The following is a 26670-nucleotide window of genomic DNA, read 5'->3' as shown; positions in this document are numbered from 1 at the left end:
GGTACCTGGTAGATTTTTGGTAGAAAATTATTTTAAGAACCAAAGATGCCAGCATGGTCCAGTTTTTCCAAGACCCACTGCCTATATTCACTTCAGACTCAGCTTAAAAAGCAACACTCGATAAAGTCTCTAAGACTACCCTCCCTGAACAGCAACCCTGCATGGCTTCTCATACTCTGTGTTATTCCTCCTCACAGCAGTTTTCTCCTACCATCTGATACACTCTCGTGGGAATGTACATGTCATAAAAGCAAGAATTTTATTTTGTTCGTTGTCGTATTCACCCCCAGCCTCACACATAGTGGGCACTCAAAGGTTTTCTGAAGGTATATTGATCATTAGAAATTTCTGCCATTTGCCTGGCCCGGAGGGATATAAATACAAGTCAGAAATAGATTTAGCCATTGTGTACACAGATAGCTATAGTGCAGAATGGGTTCAGATGGTGTAAGAGAACTGCAGAGAAAATGCTGGGGTTGTGGAGTATTTTATTATGTCTAGCTTGCTCTTAAAGAAATGACATTTAAACTGGGTCTTATTTCAGACCAGAGAAACAGGCAGAGACCGAGAAACAAAGAAGAGTGGCAGGTGTAAGAAAAGGTGAAGTACTTGGTTTGGCTAGAACATACTAGTGAAGAACTCAGAAGTTAGTTAGAAAGGTTAGGTCCAGGTCAATGGAAAGCCTTAAAATCCAAGCTGAGTTTGGATTTTATCCCATTGGCTGTGAAAATTGATTGTTTATTTTTTCCCTTCGTCAAAAGGCAGTTAAATGTCATAAGGATTGTACATGCATAGGAAGAGACGCTGAAGACACAGAATTCCAAGACTGGAATTTTAATTTTAATTATTACCAAGGAGTTTACATTAGGCCAGTACCACGTAAATCGAAGGTAGGAATGACCACAGATTGGCAACAAATTGACTAATTAGATATGGAGAACAAGGTAAATGAAAGAAGCTAAGAAGATTCTTCAGGTTTTGAACCTGTGGGAAGTAAGGTGGTGTTGTCATTAAATACAGAAGTAAAGAATACGAAGAAAGAGCAGATTTAAGAAAGATTAGTTTAATTCTGAACATGTTGCTTTGAGGTGCTAGCATTCGAGTGGCGGAAAAATGTGGTAGAGTAGATAGTTGGAAAAACTACCGGCCGGGCGCGGTGGCTCAAGCCTGTAATCCCAGCACTTTGGGAGGCCGAGACAGGCGGATCACGAGGTCAGGAGATCGAGACCATCCTGGCTAACACGGTGAAACCCCGTCTCTACTAAAAATACAAAAAAAAAAACTAGCTGGGCGAGGTGGCGGGCGCCTGTAGTCCCAGCTACTCGGGAGGCTGAGGCAGGAGAATGGCATAAACCCAGGAGGCGGAGCTTGCAGTGAGCTGAGATCCGGCCACTGCACTCCAGCCTGGGCGACAGAGCGAGACTCCGTCTCAAAAAAAAAAAATAAAAAATAAAAAAACTACCAAGGCCTAAGATTTGGGCATCGTTTGCTAAGTAGCTTTTAAAGCCCTAAGATTGCAAAGGAAGAGAAGAGAGTACACAGAGAAAGAACTGAAAATAGCAGAGAGCAAATTCTTGGGAAATACCGCTTAAGATGATGGGGGAGAAAAGCCAAGAAACAACAGAAGGAAGTAGGAGAACCAAGAGAAGACAATACTGCAAAACCTAAGGAAAGATGTTCAGGAAGAAGTAAAATTCAAACCTGTTTGCTTCAGAAAGAGCTCTGGTATAACCTCAAAAGTGTGATACATATTTATTTTTTCTGTCATCTCATTCATTATCCCGCTGTACTGTTTAGCGTAGTTCTTCACACACACAGTAGGTTCTCAGTAATCTAGTTGAAGGATTACTGCTTGACAGAATGTTAGGTAGATGTCGACGTCTGAGCCTCAAGCTGCTGATTGTGCAGTCTAGGGTCCTGCTGAACACTGGAAAGTAAATTCATTGGGATTAACTTGTGCTTTGCAGGGTTTCTTTCAAGTTACCTGTTTCATATTCCATTTGTGATATATTCTTGATCTTGTCTATTTTCTCTTTGATAAATGGTAGAAGTTCTATTAAACAATAATCAAAGGATCTCAAAGTGCTAGGAAAAAAAAAAACAGTTAATGGACTTTAAAGATTGGGTAAGTGCTTAAAAAAAAAAAAAAAAAAAAAAGACTGAGTCTCACTCTGTCGCCCAGGCTGGAGTGCAGTGGCGTGATCTTAACTCACTGCAACCTCTGCCTCAGCTTCTTAAGTAGCTGGGATTACAGGCATGCACCACCACCATTCCCGGCTAATTTTTGTATTTTTAGTAGAAATGGCCAGGCTAGTCTCAAACTCCTGACCTCAGGTGATCCACCTGCCTCGACTTCCCAAAATTTTGGGATTGCAGGCGTGAACCACCGCACCTGGCCAAAAAAAGATTTCAATAGCATTTTTCGAACAAGTCATGGATATAGAGACTTGTATAATTTGGTGCTGCATTTTATCCACGAAAGACAAAGATAGCACTGATGGTGACCTTCCAGTATAGCATTAAGAAAAATCTATTCCTAGTAGAGGATTGTTAGGCAATCAGTAATTGATCACGATTTGACTTGAATTTTTATAGTACATTTGTATAACAAGAATAAACTTTTGAGTACATAAATACAAATTATTGGGACAAGGAAAAATAGACACATGTATTCAGTAGCTTGTTTAGTGTAATAGTATCTATATCATGTGTAGCCTGTTTTTTTTTTTTTTTTTGAGATGGAGTCTCGCTCTGTTACCCAGGCTGGAGGGCAGTGACACAATGTCAGCTCACTGCAACCTCTACCTCCCGGGTTCAAGGGATTCTCCTGCCTCAGCCCTCCCAAGTAGCTGAGGTTATAGGCACACACCACCATGCCCAGCTAATTTTTGTATTTTTTAGTAGAGACAGGGTTTCACCATGTTTGCCAGGCTGGTCTTGAACTCCTGACTGCAAGTGATCCGCCTGCCTCAGCCTTCTGTAGTGCTGGGATTACAGGCGTGAGGCACCACTCCTGGCCTGTGTGACGTCTTTATAATCATATCCATTAAACAGGTTGTGAGAACAGAATTAACTAATTGTTAACAGTAGCATATGCACTACGTAGAAATTTTTGTGTGGTTTGGATGTTAGCATCTCATTTTTGGTAAAGGAAGAGGAGTTTGGGTAAAATTTATCTCTTTAAGGTCTGATTTAGTGAAAGGAGACATTTATTAGGTCTGGATACTTAAAAAGTTCTTTTTATTAAGACTATCTTTTATTTAGATATGTTATATGATGATAAATATACTTGATAAATACACCTGCAAAGCAGGAAATAATACATTGGTTTCCTATCATTTTTTTCTTTTGTGATAGAGTGATTATTATTTGTTGAATTCTCTTACCTGTCATCCTTAAAAAGTGAATTTGTCCATGTTCGTGCTTAGCTATTAAGCTTTATTAATTCAAGATTAGAGCTTTAAAATATATGACTAAATTTTTTCTCTTGTTTACTTCGTATCTGTTTGAATGGAGGAGATAAAAGTGGAGACAGTGAATGCAACAGTATTTCTTCCATTGTATTTGTATCTTTCGTATGATCTTAGAACAAAAAGTTTCTAAAACCCTTCTTTAAACAAAGACAACAATATCACTGAATATGTAAAAATATTCTCAACGGCGCATTTCTTTTCTCTACTTTTTTATATCCTTGAATAATACTGGCCAGAAAGAATATTTGAAGAGGTTCTTTCTAAATGTATTTTGATATTCATGTTAATTATACATCTTGTATGGTGAATTTGGTGCATTTAAAATAAAAATAATTTTTTGTGTTTAATTATTGCACTTCTGATCATTTGTAGGCGAAACCTAACCAAACTGTCCCTCATCTTCAGCCACATGCTGGCAGAGCTAAAAGGAATCTTTCCAAGTGGACTCTTTCAAGGAGACACATTTCGGATTACTAAAGCAGATGCTGCAGAATTTTGGAGAAAAGCTTTTGGGGAAAAGTAAGTCTCAATAATGAATTTGAACTATGAATAAAGCTTACTTTTTTTTTTTTTTTTTTTTACTTTTTTACTTTTTTACTATTTTTACTTTACTATTTTTACTATTTTACTTTTTTACTATTGAAATATTTAACATTCAGGAACTCTCTGAGAAACTATATGTGTACGTATTTCCTAGCTGTGGTTAAATATTTGGTTAAGTTTTGCCCTGTTCATTTTTTTTTTAAGAAATAGTTTTGCAGATTAAGCTCTTTGAATGCTCTTCCCTTTCTCTCCACAGCCATTGTGCACTTTTTTTTTTTTTTGGATATGGAATCTTGCTCTGTCACCCAGGCTGGAGTACAGTGGTGCGATCTCCACTCACTGCAAACTCTGCCTCCTGGGTTCACGCCATTCTCCTGCTTCAGCCTCCCAAGTAGCTGGGACTACAGGCGCCCGCCATGCCCAGCTAATTTTTTGCATTTTTAGTAGAGAGTTTCACCGTGTTAGCCAGGATGGTCTTGATCTTCTGACCTCGTGATCCGCCCACCTTGGCCTCCCAAAGTGCTGGGATTATAGGCATGAGCCACCGCACCCAGCCCCATTCTGCCCTTAATGGACATATATATTTCACATTATTTGCTATCAGCAGTGAACAGTATCTAAGTTGTCTTCATATGCAAGAAATTGTCTTTATTTACATACATAGGAGTGGAATTACTAAGTCTTGGGGTTTTACTTCTTTTGCTTTGCTAAGTATTGTCTAATTTCTTTCCAAAATGGTTGTACCAGTTCATATTTTACAGTAGCCCCATAATTTAGCTAACGCTGGTGATGTGAATTAGTGTAATATTTTGCTTTATATTCCTTGATGAGAAGGGAGATTGAGCTTCTTCTTACCTTTATGACCAGTCGAGATTCTTATTCTGACTTGCCTGTTCCTATTTCTGATTTGCCCATTTTCTTATTGAGTGGTTTATCTTTTTCTTATTATAGGTTACTAGTTCTTTGTTAAATACTTACATTACAAATATCTTCTCCTAGGCTGTGGCTTACCTTTTCCATTTTGCTGTATTGTCTATATGTATTATGTAGGTTGATTTATGAGTCAAGCTTGTTTTTAAGTATAAATATAAATATTCTGGTTTTTGTTGTGTTATTTTTTTTTCTTTTTTGAGACAGGATGTCACTCTCTTGCCCAGTCTGGTGTGCAGTGGTACAATCAATCATAGCTCATTGCAACCTTGAACTCTTGGACTCAAGCAGTTCTCCCAAGTAGCTGGGACTACATGTGTGTGCTGCCAGTCCCAGCTAATTTACAGAGACAGGATTTTGCTGTGTTATCTAGGCTGGTCTTGAGCTTCTGGCCTCAAATAATCCTTCCCCCTGGCCTCTCAAAGTACTAGGATTACAAGCATTAGCCACCGTGCTAGGCCCAAGTTTCTCTTTAATGGCTTTTATTTTTGGCCAGGCACAGGGGCTCACTCCTGTAGTCCCAGCATTTTAGGAGGCCAAGACAGGAGGATTGCTTGAGGCCAGAAGTTTGAGACTACCACCCTGGATGACATTACAAGACCCCGTCTTTATTTGTAGATTATTTTTTCTTTTTCTTTTCTTTTTTTTGCAACATGGTTTCACTCTGTTGCCCAGGCTGTAGTGCAGTGGCCTGATCTTGCCTCACTTGCAACCTCCGCCTCCAAAGTTCAAGAGATTTTCCCACCTCAGCCTCCAGAGTAGCTGGAACTAATTAATTAGTCCGGCTAATTTTGTTTGTTTGTCTTCGTGGAGACAAGGTTTCATCGTATTGCCCAGGCTGGGCTCAAGCAATCTGCCCACTCTGGCCTCCCAAAGTGCTGGGCCTCCTGAAGGCATGTGCCGCAGTGCCCGGCCCCCTTCTTTCTATATTAAAGAAGCTGACCTGTATTTTGAATTAAGAGGATTGAAATTAGTATTGAGAACTTAATGTGGCTCTCTTTCCTTTGCTTGATTATGGCGATGCCTGGAATTATCTCTGTTATTTCACTTTGTGTCTCCTCTCCACCCCCATCCCAGGACAATAGTCCCTTGGAAGAGCTTTCGACAGGCTCTACATGAAGTGCATCCCATCAGTTCTGGGCTGGAGGCCATGGCTCTGAAATCCACTATTGATCTGACCTGCAATGATTATATTTCAGTTTTTGAATTTGACATCTTTACCCGACTCTTTCAGGTAGGATACTAAAAAAGTTGACTAAACTGGTTACTGCTACTTTTCTGAAGAGAAAACTTAAAAAAAAAAAAAAAAAAAATTGGGGTTTTTGTCTGTGTGAAAGTATTTAATTCATTTTAGGAACTATGCCAAAAAAAGATTAAAACTACCTCGTATTAAAAATATATGTGTGTATGTATATATAGTGAAAATGACAGCTATACCACCTGCTTTCTTCTCTTCACATCTTTCCTTGTTATTGAATATTCTTCTTTTTATCATTTTAATGTTTGTAAAATGGCCAGAATATGGATATATTAGTTTTCTGATACTGGATATTTGTGTATGTTTGCAACTTTTTCTCCTGTTTTATCAAAATTGACTGTTAATATTGAGATGTTTAGATACTTCAAAAACAACTCCTTTCTTTTTCTCTAAAAATAATGCTTTTTCTGGTGTTGTCTATGCCAATTTGCATACACATTTATTTGAAACTTATTAGTTGCACCTGTAGGCCCTATCCTGGTTTTCAGTTTGTTGTTGTTCAACCCCACTACTGTTAATTAGAGCTGCTTTACAAATTCTAGAATTTTCATTTTGTATTAAGTTTCTCCCTATAAGCATATATTCTTTTCTTCATAGCTTTTCAGAGTTTTTAATCTCCCAAACACGTGTGTCTTCCCTCTGAGTGATGGTATAATTAAAAATTTCTGACAATGAATTAAGAGTTGGTGGTGGTGTTTTTTTTGTTTGTTTGTTTGTTTCTCATTGCCCTCTGAGTTGGTTGTACGTCTGATCTGAATAGTCTGTGATTGATCTCGTTTCTTTAGCCCTGGTCCTCTTTGCTCAGGAATTGGAACAGCCTTGCTGTAACTCATCCTGGCTACATGGCTTTTTTGACGTATGACGAAGTGAAAGCTCGGCTCCAGAAATTCATTCACAAACCTGGCAGGTCAGTGCAATGAAGCAAAAAGGTTTATTCTTCTGAATTTTGTTATCTTGAGACTTCTGCTAGTATAGAAGAAACATGGCCTTTATTAGTTTCACAATAGCCAAGATTCTGCAATAGGATTGATACCTCTTTATCAGATGTATTGACTTAATTCAGATCCTATAATTTGATAAATGTTTTCAGGCCACTTAAGAATTGAGTTTATGGCCGGGCACAGTGGCTCACACCTGTAATCCCAGCACTTTGGGAGGCCGAGGCGGGCGGATCACGAGATCAGGAGTTTGAGACCAGCCTGGCCAATGTGGTAAAACCCTGTCTCTACTAAAAATACAAAAATTATCCAGGCGTGGTGCAGGTGCCTGTAATCCCAGCTACTCAGGAGGCTGAGGCAGGAGAATCACTTGAACCTGGGAGGTAGAGGTTGCAGTGAGCCGAGATCATGCCATTGTACTCTAGCCTAGGCAACAAGAGTGGAACCCCGTCTCAAAACCAACACAAACAAAAAAGAATTGCGTTTATGTGTTGTTTGCTTCTGGTGTGGAGTCATGGAGGAAGTTACTCTCTTTTTAAAAATATTTTCTTTCTTTTTACTTGTCACTGACTTGAAGCTAAGGAGAAGTGTTAATTCTTGCCTTGGTGTGGTGGCTCATGCCTGTAATCCCAGCACTTGGGGAGGCCAAGTTGGGCAGATACTTGAAATCAGGAGTTCAAGACTGGCCTGGCCAACATGGTGAAACCCCATCTCTTCTAAAAATACAAAAATTAGCCAGGCATGGTGGCACATGCTGTAGTCCCAGCTACTCGGGAGGCTGAGGCAGGAGAATCACTTGAACTCAGGAGGCGGAGGCTGCAGTGAGCCGAGATCATGCCATTGCACTCCAGCCTGGATGACAGAGCCAGACTCTGTCTTTTTTTAAAAAAAAAAAAAGTTATTCTTGACGGTCCTTTTGATTTTTGTCTGTATCTTGCCTTGCCTTCCACCCTAATACCAGCATAATCTACTAAAGCTTCTGTTTGTCTCTGTTCATAGTTACATCTTCCGGCTGAGCTGTACTCGTCTGGGTCAGTGGGCTATTGGGTATGTTACTGCTGATGGGAACATTCTCCAGACAATCCCTCACAATAAACCTCTCTTCCAAGCACTGATTGATGGCTTCCGGGAAGGCTTGTGAGTACCTACTGCATACCATCTGTTAGAGTCTAGGAACTTAGGGGCTGTAAAACCTCATCATTAATGACTTTATTCCAGGTTTCTTAAACTATAGACTAAGATTCAGGAAAATATTAACAGATGATACTGATTTGACCTTCAGGTCCTGGAAGACTTGTTTTTCTTTTTTAGGGATTCCATGAGTGAAATTATTCTCTACCGCTTCAGTTATTACCATAAATAAACTTCATCTTTTTTTCTTTTTTTCCAAATGTTAACTTATTTTCAAGCCTATTTTGGGTTTTAAAATATACCAATTAGCAGGAAATTTGACCAGTTATTTAGTTGGCATTCAGGTGATTCAATGTTCCTAATGGCCATAGGCCTCGGTGGCCTTCATCTGCTTTCATCCTCACTTCATTTTTGTTCAGCAACATTTCTTCAGGCCTTGGACTTTTGCAACCTATGCTGCTATTTATAACTAAGTCCTTATTTATTCCAGAATTGCTATTCCTTTGAGAATTCAAATTGATTATCAGTTGGTAAACACTTAAAAATACTAACAGTTGACCAGGTGGTAGAAAACTAGCTTGTGTTTTAAAGTGATTAGGAAAATACATTTTGTATTATATATTATCTTTTACTTATGATAGCATTGGGTCTGAAAGAAGTGCTGTCCCGGCCGGGCGCGGTGGCTCAAGCCTGTAATCCCAGCACTTTGGGAGGCCGAGATGGGCGGATCATGAGGTCAGGAGATCGAGATCATCCTGGCTAACACGGTGAAACCCCGTCTCTACTAAGAAATACAAAAAAGGAGCCGGGCGTGGTGGCGGGCGCCTGTAGTCCCAGCTACTCGGGAGGCTGAGGCAGGAGAATGGCGTGAACCCGGGAGGCGGAGCTTGCAGTGAGCTGAGATCCGGCCACTGCACTCTAGCCTGGGCGACAGAGCGAGACTCCGTCTCAAAAAAAAAAAAGAAGTGCTGTCCCAAATGTCAGAACAGTTTGATGCTAGAAACTGGATCTCCCTGGTAGATGATCTCAGTGGCTTAATTTGCATCTTGTTACATTGCTTTTAAATTAGTGTCTCTCATTTTCTTAAACCTGTAAATAAAGGTATTTCAGGTCCTTGATCAAAAGCAAATGCAGTTTAAATTAAGAATTTAGGCTGGGCTCAGTGGCTCACACCTGTGATCCCAGCAGCTTGGGAGGCTGAGACGGGCGGATCACCTGAGGTCAGGAGTTCAAGACCAGCCTGGCCAACATGGCAAAACCCTGTCTCTATTAAAAGTACAAAAAATTAGCCGGATGTGGTGGCAAGTGCCTGTAATCACAGCTACTTGGGAGGCTGAGGCAGGAGAATCACTTGAACCCGGGAGGTGGAGGTTGCAGTGAACCAAGATCACTCACTGCAACCTCAGAAAAAATAAAAAAAATCTATCTCTAAAAAAAAAAAAAAAAAAAAGAATTTCTGTATGGTGGCCATCCATTGATTAAAAATTGGTTGGTAAACTGTGACCCATGGGCTACCTGTTTGTTCCCCGTGTAAGCCAAGATAGTTTTTCCTAAGAGTCATTTTGAAAAAAACAATCAGAGAAGAATATGTGACCCAGACTAATGTGGCCTACAAATCCTAAATGATTTTCTGTCTGGCTCTTTACAGAAAAGCTTTGCTAACCAACCCCTTGATTAAAAGATAGAACCTATGGCATTGTTACCTGGAGAAGGAGAATATCTTTGTTTTTGGAGAATATCTTTTAACTGTTCTGTTATTTATTTTTTTGAAGTAAGATTTATCTTTATACTTACACCAAGTTGCCCTTTTAGATTGGAGGAACTCCCAGATACCATTTGTCTATATTAGCAAGCACTGGTAAATTGGCTTCAATAAAACCCAAGATTGGTTACTCTTTACAGCTATTTGTTTCCTGATGGACGAAATCAGAATCCTGATCTGACTGGCTTATGTGAACCAACTCCCCAAGACCATATCAAAGTGACCCAGGTGAGTTTTGTTTTACATTATAACCATATCACTGAACACAAACTTTAGTATAGTCTTTATAGAACTGATGGCATAATTGAATTGATTGGAACACCATTGACTAGATTAGTGAATTTAAACTGTTGACTAGATTAGTGAATTTGTGTGTATGTGGTTTCACTTTAAACCCTGGAGCTTAAAATAGGACCCAGACTAGATGCTTTCTGGTTTAATGGGAGAAAATAAACCACTGTTGTGACATTTTTATATAAGCAAAATTTGTATAGGAAGCAAGTCTTCACTTTTTCTGTTGTTAACATTTATGATTGCAGTTATTCAACTAATAGTCTCTTAATTTTTCTTAAAGGAACAATATGAATTATACTGTGAGATGGGCTCCACATTCCAGCTGTGTAAAATATGTGCTGAAAATGATAAGGATGTAAAGATTGAGCCCTGTGGACACCTCATGTGCACATCCTGTCTTACATCCTGGCAGGTATGGATCTAAACAGTGACTTTCTTCAGCTATGTAATCACCTTGGAGAATTCGGTATTATATAGCCTTTACTGATATAAGGGGTGGTCTGGCTTTGGGGTTAGGTTTAAACTTTTACTTTCTTTTAATCTCTAGGAAATGTATTTTCTAGCAGATTAATATTTTAAATATTTTCAGATGCATCTTTTACTATCTCTTGCTTCTTCTGCAGGAATCAGAAGGTCAGGGCTGTCCTTTCTGCCGATGTGAAATTAAAGGTACTGAACCCATCGTGGTAGATCCATTTGATCCTAGAGGGAGTGGCAGCCTGTTGAGGCAAGGAGCAGAGGGAGCTCCCTCCCCAAATTATGATGATGATGACGATGAACGAGCTGATGATACTCTCTTCATGATGAAGGAATTGGCTGGTGCCAAGGTAAGACAGCAGTTTAGGAGACTGGCTAAATCCATTATGAGTTTATGTTCTAAAGACGTAAAACACTTAATGATATGCAAACTACAATGATAGGTAGTATTAATAGCTAATATTTATTGAGCATTTACTATATGACAGATACTATGTTAAGCACTTTACTTGTTTTTTACTTATATAATCTTTACTACAACCCCATGAGTACATACTACTATTACCCTCATTTAACAGATTAAGAAACTGAGGCACAAAGAGGTTAAGGAATTTGCCGAAGATCACACACTGCAACCTCAGAAAAAATAAAAAAAAAAAAATTTTTATTTTTATTCAAGCTAGTAGGTTGAAGTATCTGTGAGCTGCATCTGTAACCAGGCATTCCAGCTTAAGGCCCATGCTGTCTGTATTTTAGTACTAAGATCCGAAGTTTAGGACTAAGATCCGAAGTTTTAGGACTAAGATCCTAAGATCACACAGCTAGTAGGTTGAAGCATCTGTGAGCTGCATCTGTGACCAGGCATTCCAGCTTAAGGCCCAATACTGTCTGTATTTTAGGACTAAGACTTTATTCATATCCCCTGGTGGAGAATATGATGGAGAAATAAAAGAACTGGATCCTCTTTTGCTAATGCAACTAGAATAAGTTCGGTTCCCTTTTTTTTTAGTGGAGTCTTGGCATTAGAAAGTTGGGGCTGGGCATGCCTATAGCTCATGCCTATAATCCCAGTACTTTGGGAGGCTGAGGCTGGAGGATCAGTTGAGCCCAGTTTGAGACCAGCCTTGGCAATATAGTGAGACCCTATCTCTACTCCCAACTCCAAAAAAAAAAAAAAAAAAAAGCTGGGTATGGTGTTGTGTATCTGTAGTTCTGACTACTATGGAGGCCAAAGCTGGAGGATCAGTTGAGCCCAGCAATTCGACGTAGCAAAACCCTATCTTCACCACCACTGCCCCGATGCCCCCCTAAAAAAAAAATAGTTGGGCATGGTGGTGTTCGCCTGTAGTTCTAACTAGTCTGGAGACTGAGACAGGAGGATTGCTTGATCCCAGGAATTCAAGGTGGGAGTGAGTTGTGATTGTACCACTGCACTCTAGGCTGGGTGACATGGTGAGACCCTGTCTCATAAATAAAAAGCAATTGTATACTACGTGTAGCGTGACTTATTTCTGTAAAAAAATTTTTTTAAAAGGATATACATAGAAAAATTGGATGACTACATACCAAACTAATCACTGTTATTTCTGAGGATAGAAATTGAGAGCACTTAAATTCTGTGGAATATTTGAATTTTTTACAATTAATGCATGTTACTTTTTCAAAGTGTTTGTTGTGCTAGATGGTTGAGTGCTATATGGGATGAGAAATCTAAGACAAGGCTTTCAAGGAGCTAATAGTTTTATTTAGGAAGAGGACATATGTGCAGGTGAAACACTTTAGAGGAAGAAGTAAAGGAACACTCTTTCCCTAGCCATGTAGAAATGCAAACAGAAAAAAAACCAGCTTCATGTATTTTGTCATTTGGCCATTCCATAATTTATTTTGTCTTCCTTTTAATGGACATACATATTGTTTGCAGGCTTACATATATTGGCCAGCTTTTAAACAAGTCTGTCTAGGCTAGCAGTGGGATTGCTACATAAGGGCATGTGTATTTCAACTGTGATAGAGGGGAGGGTTATGATTAATGGAGGGGCTCATGGGAATATCACAGTGATAATGGTATTTTGTTTTTTAGCTGGATGATAAGTACATGGATGTTTTATTCCTTGTACTTTATAGTTCATTATATATTTTGTATGAATAAAATAATTTGAGTGAAAATATTTAACTTTTGGATAGTTATTAAAGCTTAGCCCCTTTTTTTGGTCCTGAAATCACTCTTGAAGGTATGGAAAAGAATGAGAATGCCTGTTTCTTCACATCCTGGTAGATGTTGTTTGTTGTTTTATTTTGATTTGTTTTTAATATAATGAATCTACTTATAGTTGGTGAGGGCACATGGATTTTTTTTTAAGGTTTAAAAGAATTGCTAAAAAACTTACAAAAACATTGGTTCCCTGCCTCTGTCCCCTCCAGCACCTCTCTGTCCCCTCGTTCAGAGTTTTAATTCTTGAAACTGTTTACTACCTCTGTGTTTCTTAACCATATGCTTATGCTGCTTCTTCTGGATTCTTGATCTCTTCACCTCAGATATTGTGGGAGAGTGTTTAGGTCTCTTATCTCCCTCCTCTGTACTCCATATCCTCCCACTACAGTTATTTGAATTTGGCTTAGTACTCAGTGTTTACATGATTTCACTCCATACTCTGCCAAATAGCATACTATACAATAATTACTTTTGCTTTCTTATACAACTTTCTGCTTTTCCTGGTATAATTATTTTTATTTTTTAGTTTTCAGTTTGTACCTGTCACTACCAAATCATACCGTACTCTCAAACATCCTCTCAATATAGTTTCTGTGAAATAAAATCTGTTAGTATAGTAGTATGTGATATCGTGTACTGCTGCGTAGGAAATAGGAGTCATCTGTGTTCAGCTCCAGTCTGCTCCAGTTATTCTCTGTGCCATACTGCTTGTCACCCTGAGGTGTCCCCTCGCCATACTCATGGAACTTCATTGCCTCTCCTCTCTTGGAGTACCTTGGTTCCCGTGTTTTCCTCTTTTTTGCTTTACTTCTTTATGTCCTTAAAATGGCTTTCTGTGAAAGGGTGAGAGATAAACTTCTTGAGATCGTTGGTATCTTAAAAAGCCTTTATTCAACCCTCAAACGTAAATTGACTAGTTACAGAATTCTAGGTTGATAAATATTCTCCTCTAAATTGTTAAGACTTCACTGACTTCTAGCTTCTAATGTATTTGTACTTTTCAGTGCTTCCTTTCCCTCTGTCACCAAAAGCCCCCTTTTTTTTTTTTTTTTTTTTGAGATGGAATCTTGCTCTGTCGCCCAGGTTGGAGTGCAGTGGCGCAGTCTCAGCTCACTGCAACCTCCACCTCCTGGGTTCACGCCATTCTCCTGCCTCGGCCTCCTGAGTAGCTGAGGCTACAGGCGCCTGCCACCACGCTCGGCTCATTTTTTTTTTTTTTAAGTAGAAACAGGGTTTCACCGTATTAGCCAGGATGGTCTTGATCTTCTGAACTCATGATCCGCACACCTCGGCCTCCCAAAGTGCTGGGATTACAGGTGTGAGCCACCACACCTGGCCCACCAGAAGCTTTTAAGATATTTTCCTCATCCTTGATTTGATGAAAAATGTAAGGGTATTTTTGGTTTGTTTGTTGTGGGTTTCTTTTCCTTAATTGAGCTGGGTATGTAATAAACCCTTTCTATTTGGCTGTTTATGTCCTTTAAGTCTTTAAGTCTTGGAAATGTTCGTATTTCTCTGATCATTTGTTTTCCATTTATAAATTTATAAAGGTTCTACCTTTTCTGGAACCTTATATGCTGTGATAAAAGAATATTGCGGCCGGGTGCGGTGCTTCACGCCTGTAATCCCAGGACTTTGGGAGGCCAAAGCGGTCAGATCACCTGAGATCAGAAGTTCCATACCAGCCTGGCCAATATGGTGAAACCCTGTCTCTACTAAAAATACAAAATTTAGCCGGGCATGGTGGCACATGCCTATAATCCCTGTTACTTGGGAGGCTGAGGCCGGAGAATGGCTTGAACCTGGGAGGCAGTGGTTGCAGTGAGCCGAGATTGCGCCATTGCACTCCATCCTGGGCAACGAGTGAGACTCCATCTCAGAAAAAAAAAAAAAAAAAAAAAGAATATTGCAAGGATCCATTGTGATGTTGAGACATGAATTTAAAAATATGATTAGTTCAACCCTCTGTGCTTAAGGAATGAGAGAAAGATTGATGAGAGGGCCTTCCAGAATGGGGAAAGGATTTGAAGAATCATACCGAAGTCGAAATAATCATAGCATGTGCAGGAAACACTGAGGAGATAAGCCTGAATAGAGCAGCCTTGACACTTGTTAGGGAGTTGTGGGAAATACCTTTGGTTGCAGAGACCAGATTAGAAAGCCCGGCAGGAGGGTGAGATTTTGTAACAGGGCAAATTGGGAGTTACTGGTGGTTTTTGAGTTGGTGAGTGTTTAAGAATGGCTAAGCTGATAGTGGTAAGCAGAAGGATGTGGTGAGATAAACTACAAGTTGGGAAGTTCACTATGTTGTTGAATAAATCACGTCAAGACGCGGTGGCTCACGCCTGTAATCCCAGCACTTTGGGAGGCCAAGGCAAGGAGGATCACTTTAGCCCAGAGGTTTGAGACCACCCTGGGCAACATGACAAGACCCTGTCTACCTGTGCTTCCCAACCCCCCCGCCCCCCCAAAAAAAGCAACGTGTGGTGGTGCACACCTTGTCCCAGCTACTTGAGAGGCTGAGGCAGGAGGATGGCTTGAGCCCAGGAGGTCAAGGCTGCAGTGCACCATGTTTGTGCCACTGCAGTCCAGCCTGGGCGATAGAGCAAGACCCTGTCTCCCATAAATAAATAAGATCTGAGGTTGCTAAGTAGAATGAAATGAAATATACAGATATGAGAATCTTTTAGGGAAAAATCAGCAGGATATAGCAACTGACAAAATAATTATGATGAAGTGAGAGGAGGCTTGACTTTGACTTTTGTCATTGAGCTGTTTAGTTGCTCATGCTGCATTGTCAGCTGATTGGGAGCCCGTTATCTTAAGCATGTGGATAAAGCAAAGAGCTAAAGATGAGAGCTTTCTTTTCTGTCATCTACCACCCAACACTAATAACAGGACTAAGTATGGGGATGGCTGTTCCTCTGTCAGTTGCTTTCCTGTTAGGGAATTTAAATGCAGAGTAGCCTTTTTTTTTTTTTTTTTTAATGAATTACTGTATATCTCTTGACCGCTTACTTTGGCAAGCTTATCAGCTATTCCTAAGCCTGCTATAGGCAGGGAAATGGAAGAGATTATATATGTGTTCTTTCTTCTAATTTGGTACCTCATTTTTTAGAGCTCAAATTGACAGAAAATATTAATCCCTTTTAATTCTTGAATTGAAATAATTTATTTCTTTGGAAGAACTCAAGATACTTTTTAGTGATATTCTTGATTTTTTTTTTTTTTTTTTTTACAAATTTCACCTTTAAAAATTTTTTTTAAGTTAAAAAAATTTTTTTAGAGGGATCTCTGATGTTGAACTCCTGGCCTCTAGCAATCCTCCTGCCTCCCAAAATGCTAGGATGACAGGTGTGAGCCGCTGTACCCACTCTTATCTTCTTTCTTATTTTAATAACCCATAGAAAATTCATCGTCATTGATCTGTTTCTTTGTTATGTTCCTTAAACATTGTTTTCCCAGGTACTTTGTTGAGAGGTTAATATCTGTACCCCGCCCTCCATCCTTTTTTTTCTTTTGTGGAGACAGGCTCTTGCTCTGTTGCCCAGGCTAGAGTACAGTGGCATGATTATGGTTCACTGCAGTCTCAAACTCCTGGGCTCAAGCAGTCTTCCTGCTTTAGCCTCCCAAATAGCTGTGTGCCACCATGGCCCAGCTAATTTTTTATTTTATTTTTTGTAGAGACGGGGTCTCACTATGTTGCCCATACTGGTCTCGAACTCCCGCCTCCCAAAATGTTAGTATTACAGGTGTGGGCCGCCATGCATGGCCTGCCCCTTTCTTTTTCTACGGATTCCTATTTTTAATCTTGAAAAGATTTTTTTTCTTTCTCCAAAGGTGAGGGGGTAGAAAACTGTAGTAATTTTTAAAATTGTAAGCTAGGAAATTTTTTGTCGCCCTGTCCTTTCTAGATAGATTACCTGTAGCTTGCCATGGGTATGGTGTTTCTGTGATTGAGAGTGCCCTCTTATGGTGACACAAAAATTATTCAGGAAGTGCTAGAATATCTGGAAGTTTTTTAAGAGGGTGTGTGTGACCGTAAACCTAAGTCTGGCCCATTTGTAGTTGTAAGTGTTCCCATGGTATTTGCCATCCACAGCTTTAGGAGAGTTGAAAGATGCCATTTCCCCAAACGAGAGTAACCTGTTAAATTTTTTATGTACCCTAGGTGGAACGGCCGCCTTCTCCATTCTCCATGGCCCCACAAGCTTCCCTTCCCCCAGTGCCACCACGACTTGACCTTCTGCCGCAGCGAGTATGTGTTCCCTCAAGTGCTTCTGCTCTTGGAACTGCTTCTAAGGTAAAGCATTTTCCATTACTGCAGTTTTTGGATTCTTTGCTGTGTACTAGTGGGTTTTTATTGATTTGCTTTCACCGTGCTTCCACAGGCTGCTTCTGGCTCCCTTCATAAAGACAAACCATTGCCAGTACCTCCCACACTTCGAGATCTTCCACCACCACCGCCTCCAGACCGGCCATATTCTGTTGGAACAGAATCCCGACCTCAGAGACGCCCCTTGCCTTGTACACCAGGCGATTGTCCATCCAGAGACAAACTGCCACCTGTCCCCTCTAGCCGCCTTGGAGACTCATGGCTGCCCCGGCCGATCCCCAAAGTACCAGTATCTGCCCCAAGTTCCAGTGATCCCTGGACAGGAAGAGAATTAACCAACCGGCACTCACTTCCGTTTTCATTGCCCTCACAAATGGAGCCCAGACCAGATGTGCCTAGGCTCGGAAGCACGTTCAGTCTGGATACCTCCACGGTGAGTCTTAATTTTGAAACTATCTAACCTGTTAAGAAGTATGTGTGGACCAGGCACAGTGGTTCATGTCTGTAATCCCAGCCCTTTGGGAGGCCAAGGTGGGCGAATCACTTGAGCCAAGGATTTCGAGACCAGCCTGGCTGGGCAACATGGTGTTTTTGAAACCCTGTCTCTACAAAAATTACAAAAATTAGCTGGGCATGGTGGCACATGCCTGTAATTCCAGCTACTCGGGAGGCTGAGATGGGAATATTGCTTGGGCCCAGGAGGCCAGGGTTTCTGTGAGCCATGATTGTGCCACTGCACTCCAGCCTAGGCAACAGAGTGGGACCCTGTCTTGAAAAAAACGAAGAAAGAAAAGGAAATATGTGTGGATAGAAGTTTATGGGTTGAAATTTTGTGATAGGTTTTATCTGGAATTCAGAGATGCTGTAACATAATTCCTACCCTCAAGAAGTGTGGCCGGGCGCGGTGGCTCACACCTGCAATCACAGCACTTTGGGAGGCCGAGGCAGGTGGATCACCTGAGGTCAGGAGTTCGAGACCAGCCTGGCTAACATGATGAAACCCCGTCTCTACTAAAAATACAAAAAATTAGCTGGGCCTGGTGGCGGGTGTCTGTAATTCCAGCTACTTGGGAGGCTGAGGCAGGAGAATCGCTTGAACCTGGGAGGCAGAGGTTGCAGTGAGCTGAGATCATGCCACTGCACTCCAACCTGAGCAACAAGAGTGAAAGTTTGTCTCGGGAAAAAAAAAAAAAGTGTGTATGTTCATAGACCAGATGAGGCATTTTGTAAATATTGCAGCAAATGTCCTTTTATAAATGCCATTTGTAATCTAACTAGAAAACAGTTAAGTTTTAGAGAAATAAGAGGTTATTCCCAGGTAGGGCAATCATGAGGACTTTATAGAAGGAGTGGCATCTGAATCTGAAGTATTTCTTTGGAAAGTGGATACGGTTTTCAAATTGTTAACAGCCACAATGACAAACGCTTAAGGTGTACTGTGGAATGACGATTAGGTTAATTTAAGTAGAGCAGAAATTTTGTCAGTAGGAGAAAGAACTGGAAAGGAACATCACACTAGATTAGAGAGACTTGAATACCCTCTCCCAAAAGAATTTTAATTTATATGGTAGGAAATGAAGAGCATTCAGAGGTAGGTTATTGGTCTTTTGTCTAAATATGCAAGAAAGGGTCCGGAACTGGGAGGTGGGAGAGGAATATTTGATGTTTTGTTCATTTATGCACTCAACAAAAAGTCTTGCCCTCACAAAGTTTATATTCTAATGGGAGGAAGATGGAATATAAACACGTTAATTGAATAACATAGTATGTTCACAGTCACAAGTACTGTGGAGAAAAATAGCCCAAAGAAGGGTATAGAGAAAGCTGGCACAGGAGTGGGAGGTACATGAAGTTACAGAGTACAATTCTGAGCAGAAACCTGTAGCAGTAGGGAGGACCCGCCATGCTGATCCCAGGGGAGATTATTCCAGGATGAAGGAAAAAGCAAGTGAGTTTGGGAAAGACTGTTTGAAGAGTAAAAAAGGGGTTTAGTATAGCCAGTACTAAATGAGCAAGAGAGAGAATCATTGTTTATGAGCAGAGTGGGCAGCCAGATTAGGTCGAAGCCTCTTGAGAGCATGAAATAAAGACTTGTTAAGGCTTGAAAAGCAGTCAGTGCATGGAATAAAAGATAAGAAGTATCACATGTATACCGCATGCACATAAAAATGAAGCTTTTACCTGGCTGACTGTTGAATTTGAAATGAGCAGTTGATGGAAGCATTGGCAAGCAGGCAGTCAGAAATCTAAGGAGATGGAATGGGAAGAGTAAAGTTGAGAAATGTGGCACTAAGTGAATGGCATATTCTTTCGTTGCAGAGAAGGGGTAACACTCAAGTGGTACCAGTGAGGTGGACAGTTTAATTAGTGAGTGTGGATTAGGTTTGACTTTCTGTCAGCATCAGTATGGAATGACCGTTTTGAGTTTGGATATAGATTATTTAAGATACTAATGGTATTTGTGTGGATAGCCAATTTACTCAAATCTTTTTAGAATTAAACCCAAAAGTTCATTTCCCTGCCTCTTTCTAGATCTCCATCTCCCTGAACCTTACATTTGAAGGTTCTTCAGAACCTTAAGGCCTCTAAGCCTTCAGGTCAGATGTGTCAGATGTGATAACCCCTGGGCATGGCATTGAGAGTTAGGTCTGTATCTGTTATTGTTATTTTGAAAAGGTTCAGTAAGAGGAGCAGCTCAGCTGTGGTAAGAAAGTTGTTTTTCAACACTTTTCTTTACTTTCCAGAGTATGAATAGCAGCCCATTAGTAGGTCCAGAGTGTGACCACCCCAAAATCAAACCTTCCTCATCTGCCAATGCCATTTATTCTCTGGCTGCCAGGTAAGTCGGCTAAAGCTATATATATTTCATACAGTGGAGTTGGTACTTGTGAAAAGTTTACTTGGAGAAAATTTAGAAAACCCAGAGAAGTGTAAAAAAGAAAATAAAAATTGATTTCTGTTTGCACCATGTAGAAATGATTATATTTTATGTTTTAGAGTATTTCCTTTTTTTCCTTTTTCTGCATACATGTACCTTGATCTGTGTTGCTGGGGCCTGTCAACTTTATTAATATTTTCAAGGAGGTTATTTTGGATATCTGCTCTCTGTTTCATTGCTCTGTGCTCTTTATTCTTAAGAGCAGCTTTCTTTAAGTTTAATTTCCTGTTTTTCTAGCTTCATGGAATGGATGCTGTGTTGGTCTGCTCAGACTACCATCACAAAATACCACATACTGGGTGGTTTAAATAGTGGAAATTTATTTTCCCTCAGTTCTGGAGGCTGGAATTCTGAGATCAGGGTGCCTGCATAGTGGCTTTCCGGTGAGGGCTCTCTTCCTGCATCTCACTGTGTCCTTACATGGCCATCCTCAGTGTTTGCGCAGATACAGAGAAAGAGAGAGAGCGCGCACAAGCTCTCTGGGGTCTCTTCCTATAAGAACACCAGTGCTACTGGATCTGACTTCTTCCAACCTTAATTACATCCTTAGAGGCCCCATCTCCAAATACAGCCACCCCTCAGTATATATGCATGCAGGGGATTAGTTCCAAGACCCCAGCATATACCAGAACGCCCATGGTCGGGTCCCACACTTGGCCCTGTGGAGCCACATATATGAAAAGTTGACCCTCCCTATATGTGGGTTCTAATGAATACTGTATTTTCAAGCCAAACTTGCTTACAATCACAGAACCCAAGGATACAAAAGCCTGACTGTGTTTATTGATAAAAATCTATGTGTACACTGAGAATAAGGGCTTCAACAGATGATTTTAGGGAGAACACAAACATATTTTACGGTATTCCACCCATTTTGATATGTCATATTTTCATTAAGTTCAAAATACATACTTTTTCTATTTGTGGTTTCTTTAATTTATGGGTTATTTATATGTTGCCTGATTTTCATACCTTTGAAAATTTTCTAATTATCCTTCTGTTACTGGTGGCTTTATTCTAATGTGATCAGAAACCATACTGTCAACTAGTTTATGGTAAAATTTGGTAATTTGTATCACCCTCAGTTCCTAAGAATGTGTATTTTGCAGTTTTTGGGTTGTAGCATTCTATGTAAGTTAATGAGGTCAAATTTGTTAATTGTGTTAAATCTTGTATCTCCCTAGAACCTTTTTTAAATCTCTCTGCTATTGGATAACTGAGAGGAGAATGTTAAATTCTCCACCTATGACTGTGGTTTTTTCTTTTCTTTTTAGTTATATTTATTTGTGTTATCTGTATATTTAGCCTACGTAATTAGGGTACATAGAAACTTAGACTTTTTGATGCTAAATAAGTTTTTATTATAATCAAATGTACCTCTTTTATTCTGTAATTCTGTTTCTTGCCTGCCTTAAGTCTGCTTTGCCATACATGAAAGTGGCTACATCACCTGTCTTTTAGTATTTGCATAACCTCTGTATTATACCATTTCACTCCTTCTATTTTTTTTTTTTTTTTTTTAAATATGGAACGCTTGACGAATTTGTGTGTCATCCTTGTGTAGAGGCCATGGTAATCATCTCTCTATCGTTTCAGTTGTATGAGCTGCTGAAGTGAGCACAACTCCTTCTATTCTTTAATAGTTATCAAGAGATTTCATCATGCACTTTTGACTTTTGTTAGAGTTTTGTTTATTTATTTAGAGATAGGGTCTTGATCTGTTGCCCAGGTTGGAGTGCAAAGACTCAATCATAGCTCACTGCAGCCTCAGCATACTGGGCTCAAGAGAACCTCCGTCCTCAGTCTCCTGAGTAACCAGGACTCCAGGCATTCACCATCATGCCCGGCTAAGCTTTAAATTTTTTATTTTTAGTAGAGACAAGGTCTAGCTGTGTTTCCCAGGCTGGTCTTGAACTACTGGTGTCAAGAGATCCTCCTGTCTCAGCTTCCTCAAATGCTGGGAAATACAGATGTGAGCCATCACAGCCAGCCTAGAGTGTATTTTAAATCAGCATCTCTGTTTGTTGCCCAGGCTGGAGTGCAGTGGTGCAATCTCGGCTCACTATAGCCTAAACCTCCCAGGCTCAAATGATCCTCCTGCCTCAGCCTCCCGAGTAGCTGGGACCACAGATGCACGCTACCACACTCAGCTAATTTTTGCATTTTTTGTAGAGATGGGGTTTTGCCATGTTGCCCAGGCTGGTTTGGAACTTCTGGGCTCAAGTGATTTGCCCGCCTTGGCCTCCCAAAGTACAGGGATTATAGGTGAAAGCCACCGTGCCCAGCCCACTTTTAATTTTTTAAAAAGATACTTGGCTGTGCGTGGTGGGTCGTGCCTATAATCCCAGCACTTTGGGAGGCCGAAGCTGGCAGATCACGAGGTCAGGAGATCAAGACCATCGTGGCTAACACGGTGAATCCCCATCTCTACTAAAAATACAAAAAAATTAGCGGGTGTGGTGGCGGGCACCTGTAGTCCCAGCTACTTGGGAGGCTGAGGCAGGAGAATGGCATCAACCCAGGAGGCGGAGGTTGCAGTGAGCTGAGATCGCGCCACTGCACTCCAGCCTGAGCGACAGAGCGAGACTCCGTCTCAAACCAACAACAACAAACAGATACTTTCATTGAATACAGCATCTGTTTTTGTTTTGTTTTGTCTTGTTTTGTTTTGAGATGGAGTCTTGCTCTGTCACCCAGGCTGGAGTCCAGTGGCATGTTCTCAGCTCACTGCAACCTCCACCTCCTGGGTTCAAGCGAGTCTCCTGCCTCACCTCCCAAGTAGCTGGGATTACAGGTGCACGCCACCCTGCCCAGCTAATTTTTTTATTTTTTATTTTTTAGTAGTGACGGAGTTTCACCCTGTTGGCCAGGCTGGTCTCGAACTCCTGACCTCAAGTGATCTGCCCGCCTCAGCCTCCCAAAGTGCTGGGATTTATAGGCGTGAACCACTGCACCTGGCCCAGTATAGCGTCTGAACTGAAGCCATTTTCTTTTTCTTTTCTTTTTTTTTTTTTTTTTTTGAGGCGGAATCTCACTCTGTCGCCCAGGCTGGAGTGCAGTGGCGCAGTTTCGGCTCACTGCAAGCTGCACCTCCTGGGTTCACGCCATTCTTCTGCCTCAGCCTCCCAAGTAGCTGGGACTACAGGCGCCCACCACCGCGCCCGGCTAATTCTTTGTATTAATTAAGATGGGGTTTCACCGTGTTAGCCAGGATGGTCTTGATCTCCTGACCTCGTGATCCGCCCGCCTTGGCCTCCCAAAGTGCAGGGATTACAGGCGTGAGCCACCACGCCCGGCCTAAAGCTATTTTCTTTCAGCAGTTTAAAAATAGCATTCCACTTTGGCTTCCATCGTTTCTGTTGAGAACTAAGCTCTCAGCCTTAATGTTACTCCTTTAAAGGTAGTGTTTCTTGACTGTGAGTGGTGGCTCACACCTGTAATCCCAACACTTTGGGAAGCCAAGGCAGGAGGATCGCTTGAGTCTGGAGTTTGAGACCAGTCTGGGCAACATAGTAAGACTCCCATCTTTACAAAAAATAAAAAGTCAGCCGGGCATGGTGGCACATGCCTATAGTCCCAGCTACTGTGGAGGCTAAGGTTGGCTGGAGCCCAGGATGTTGAGGCTGCCGTGAGCTGTGATGGCGCTACTTCACTCCAGCCTGGGTTACAGAGAAAGACCCGGTCTCAATAAAATAAAATAAAATAAAATTGAAAAATAAATAGGCCGGATAAATAGGCCAGGTGCAGTGGCTCACGCCTGTAGCCTCAGCATTTTGGGAGGCTGAGGCAAGCGGATTGCCTGAACTCGGGTTTGAGATCAGCTTGAGCAACATGGCAAAACCTGTCTCTGAAAAAGATACAAAAAAGTAGCTGGGCATGGTGGTACACACCTGTGGTCCGAGCTGCTCAGGAGGCTGAAGTGGGCAGATTGCCTAAGCCTAGAAGGTCGAGGCTGTAGTGAGCCATGATTGTGCCACTGTACTCCAGCATGGGCAACACAGTGAGACCGTGTCTCAAAAAATAAAAATGTATATTAAAAAAAAAAAAAGATATTGCTGCTTTTCCTAGGTACTTACAAAATGTTTTTCCCCCCTCTGGTCCCAGCAGTTTTACTGTATCTTCCTTTGTGGTTTTCTTTGTATTTATCTTTTAATCCTTCATAAGTTTTTTTTCTTCTTCTTCTCTTTTTTAAAGACGGAGTCTCACTCTGTCGCCCAGGCTGGAATGCAATGCTGTGATCTCAGCTCACTGCAACCTCTGCCTCCCAGGTTCAAGCAGTTCTCCCACCTTAGCCAAGTAGCTGGGATTTTAGGCATTTTTGTATTTTTAGTAGAGATGGGGTTTCACCATTTTGGCCAGGCTGGTCTTGAATTCCTAATGTCAAGTGATTCACCTGCCTCAGCCTCCCGAAGTACTAGGATTACAGGCATGAGCCACTGCACCCTGACCTCCTTTTCTTTTTCAAACACTAACTGGAACCAAGCCTTCGTAAGTTTGGTAAAGTTTATTTAGTTTGTGATATTTTTAATCAGTTTTAGGACATTGTCAGCCAATTTTTCTGAAAACAGACTGAATATTGCAGTCCCTCTTTGTTCTCTTCTTCTGGGACTACCTTTTCCAGAATGTTAGACCTTTTTACTATGTCTCTGAGAGCTCTTATGCTGATGTCTTTTTTTTTTTTTTTTTTTTTTCCATTGTTTTTTCTCTGCATACTTTATTTTCTTTGATTTTTTAATTTTTTCAGCCTCCCTAGTAACTGGGACTATAGGTGTGCACCACCACACCCAGCTAATTTTTGTATTTTGTGTGCATATAGGGTTTTGCTGTGTTGTCCAGTTGTATTTTTAGATACAGATGCTCCTCAACTTAAGATGGGGTTATGTCCCGGTAAACCCATTGTAAGTTGAAAGTGCATTTTGACTTATAGTATTTTTGACTGGGTTTATCCAGATACTACTCCATTGTAAGTAGAGAAGTGTATTGAATGTTTATTACTTTTGCACCATTGTAAAGTTGAAAAATCATAAGTTGGGTACTGTGTTGTATTTTTAAGTTCTAGTGTTTCCATGTGATTTTTAAAAATATATCGATTCTATCCTTTTTTTTTTTTCTTTTTCTTTTTTGAGATGGAGCCTCGCTCTGTCACCTAGGTTGGAGTGCAGTGGTGTAGTCTTGGCTCTCTGCAACCTCTGCCTCCCAGGTTCAAGCGATTCTCCTGCCTCAGCCTCCCGAGTAGCTAGGATTACAAACATGTGCCACCACCATGTCTGGCTAATTTTTGTATTTTTAGTAGAGACAGGGTTTCACCGAGTTGGCCAGGCTGGTCTTGAATTCCTGACCTCAGGTTATCTACCCGCCTCAGCCTCCCAAAGGGATGCGATTACAGACGTGAACCAGCGTGCCCATCCCATCTTCTTTTTTTATTAAACAAATAAATTATTATTTTAATGGCCATATATAACTCCAACTCTGTCCAGCTTGGCAAGACAGCCAAAGTATCTATTTAGCTTTTCGATTGCTGCTTTCTGCTTGTTTTCTCAAAATCTAGCCCCATGCATAAACAGTTTAGGGATTTGCAATAGCCCTAGGGAAAATTGCTGGCATTTCAGGTATACTTCTCTGCTCTTCCCTTCTCTATACTTTTTGGTCCCTCATAACCTGGCTGTCATTGTACCCCAAAATTCCTGTCTCTTCTTAGTCTGTTTTCTGTTATAACGGAATACCTGAGATTAAGTAATTTATAAAGAAGAGAAGTTAGATTTAGCCCACGCTTTTGGAAGCTGGAATGTTGAAAAGCATGGCGCTGACATGGTGAGGGCCTTCCTGCTACCTTGTAACAAGGCATCAGCATGTGAAGATGGTAACTAAGTTTCCAACACATGAAATTGGGGGACACATTTATATCGTAGCATTCTCACCAGCCCATTGAGACTACTTTAAACCCCTAGTTCAAAGCCCCTAATACAGGGCTTACTCTAATGTATTCTTTCTTGAATCTTAGCCTGTTAAGTCATGGCTGCCTGGTTGCTCTCCAGCATCGTCTTTCTTTTAAAGTATATATTGCCAACATGCTTTGTGAGAAGGAGGTTCAATTATATATTTTATGGACAGAGAATTATAATTAAAATTATTAACAGAGAATTATAATTAAAATTTTTTTAAGTCAGGCGCAGTGGCTCACACCTGTAATCCCAGCACTTTGGGAGGCCAAGGTGGGTGGATCACTTGAGGTCACGAGTTCGAGACCAGCCTGGCCAACATGGTGAAACCCTGTGTCTGCTAAAAACACAAAAATTAGCTGGGTGTGGTGGCGGGCGCCTGTACCACCAGCTACTTGGGAGGCTGAGGCAGGAGAATCACTTGAATACGGGAAGTAGA

General features: G+C 40.9%; 1 protein-coding gene and 1 non-coding gene across 4 annotated transcripts in view; one reads left to right on the top strand and one right to left on the bottom strand.

The window, feature by feature from the left end:
- Nucleotides 1-26670, top strand: part of CBL (Cbl proto-oncogene) — a 106774-nt gene that overhangs the window by 66323 nt on the left and 13781 nt on the right. For all 3 annotated transcript variants that reach the window (XM_003910827.5, XM_021926629.2, XM_021926628.2), the window contains 10 exons: nucleotides 3846-3992; nucleotides 6024-6180; nucleotides 6990-7111; nucleotides 8142-8279; nucleotides 10176-10263; nucleotides 10610-10741; nucleotides 10953-11156; nucleotides 17190-17321; nucleotides 17410-17787; nucleotides 20099-20193. In XM_003910827.5, the coding sequence (XP_003910876.1) occupies nucleotides 3846-3992; nucleotides 6024-6180; nucleotides 6990-7111; nucleotides 8142-8279; nucleotides 10176-10263; nucleotides 10610-10741; nucleotides 10953-11156; nucleotides 17190-17321; nucleotides 17410-17787; nucleotides 20099-20193 (1593 nt within the window). The remainder of the gene's footprint in view (nucleotides 1-3845; nucleotides 3993-6023; nucleotides 6181-6989; nucleotides 7112-8141; nucleotides 8280-10175; nucleotides 10264-10609; nucleotides 10742-10952; nucleotides 11157-17189; nucleotides 17322-17409; nucleotides 17788-20098; nucleotides 20194-26670) is intronic.
- Nucleotides 21812-21916, bottom strand: LOC116269853. Its single transcript, XR_004177671.1, has one exon. It is a non-coding gene; the product is annotated as a U6 spliceosomal RNA (small nuclear RNA).

Source organism: Papio anubis, chromosome 12 (assembly GCF_008728515.1).
Source record: "Papio anubis isolate 15944 chromosome 12, Panubis1.0, whole genome shotgun sequence".
In the NCBI taxonomy this organism is placed as follows: Eukaryota; Metazoa; Chordata; class Mammalia; order Primates; family Cercopithecidae; genus Papio; species Papio anubis.
The sequence above is the reverse complement of the archived record's forward strand: the minus strand, read 5'-3'. Positions and strand labels throughout refer to the sequence as shown.